Below are 217 nucleotides of genomic sequence, written 5' to 3'. Positions count from 1 at the left end.
CCTCGCTCCGGGGACCAACCCGCCTTTCATGACGTTCGATGGGGAAGTCAAGACGGACGTGAATAAGATCGAGGAGTTCTTGGAGGAGTGCCTGGCCCCCCCGAGGTAGGCCTTAGGGGGAGCCTCACGGCCGGTCCCCACTGTCCCCGCTTCCACTGTCCCCGCTTCCCAAGCAGCTTGAAAGCCTTGGCCGTGGGAGTCACTCCTTGCTGCCCGT

The 217-nt window shown here is 63.6% G+C and overlaps 1 protein-coding gene across 1 annotated transcript in view; it reads left to right on the top strand.

The window, feature by feature from the left end:
- The first annotated feature begins 28 nt into the window (after window positions 1-28).
- The window catches only part of LOC102774222 (chloride intracellular channel protein 4), a 7,412-nt gene continuing 7,223 nt past the window's right edge, over window positions 29-217 (top strand). Inside the window, exon 1 of the mRNA XM_015560212.1 lies at window positions 29-105. Within this exon, the coding sequence (XP_015415698.1) occupies window positions 29-105 (77 nt within the window). The remainder of the gene's footprint in view (window positions 106-217) is intronic.

The sequence above is a fragment of the Myotis davidii genome, unplaced genomic scaffold (genome assembly GCF_000327345.1).
Source record: "Myotis davidii unplaced genomic scaffold, ASM32734v1 scaffold170, whole genome shotgun sequence".
NCBI classification, from domain to species: domain Eukaryota; kingdom Metazoa; phylum Chordata; class Mammalia; order Chiroptera; family Vespertilionidae; genus Myotis; species Myotis davidii.
This window is presented reverse-complemented; position numbering and strand designations above follow the sequence as displayed.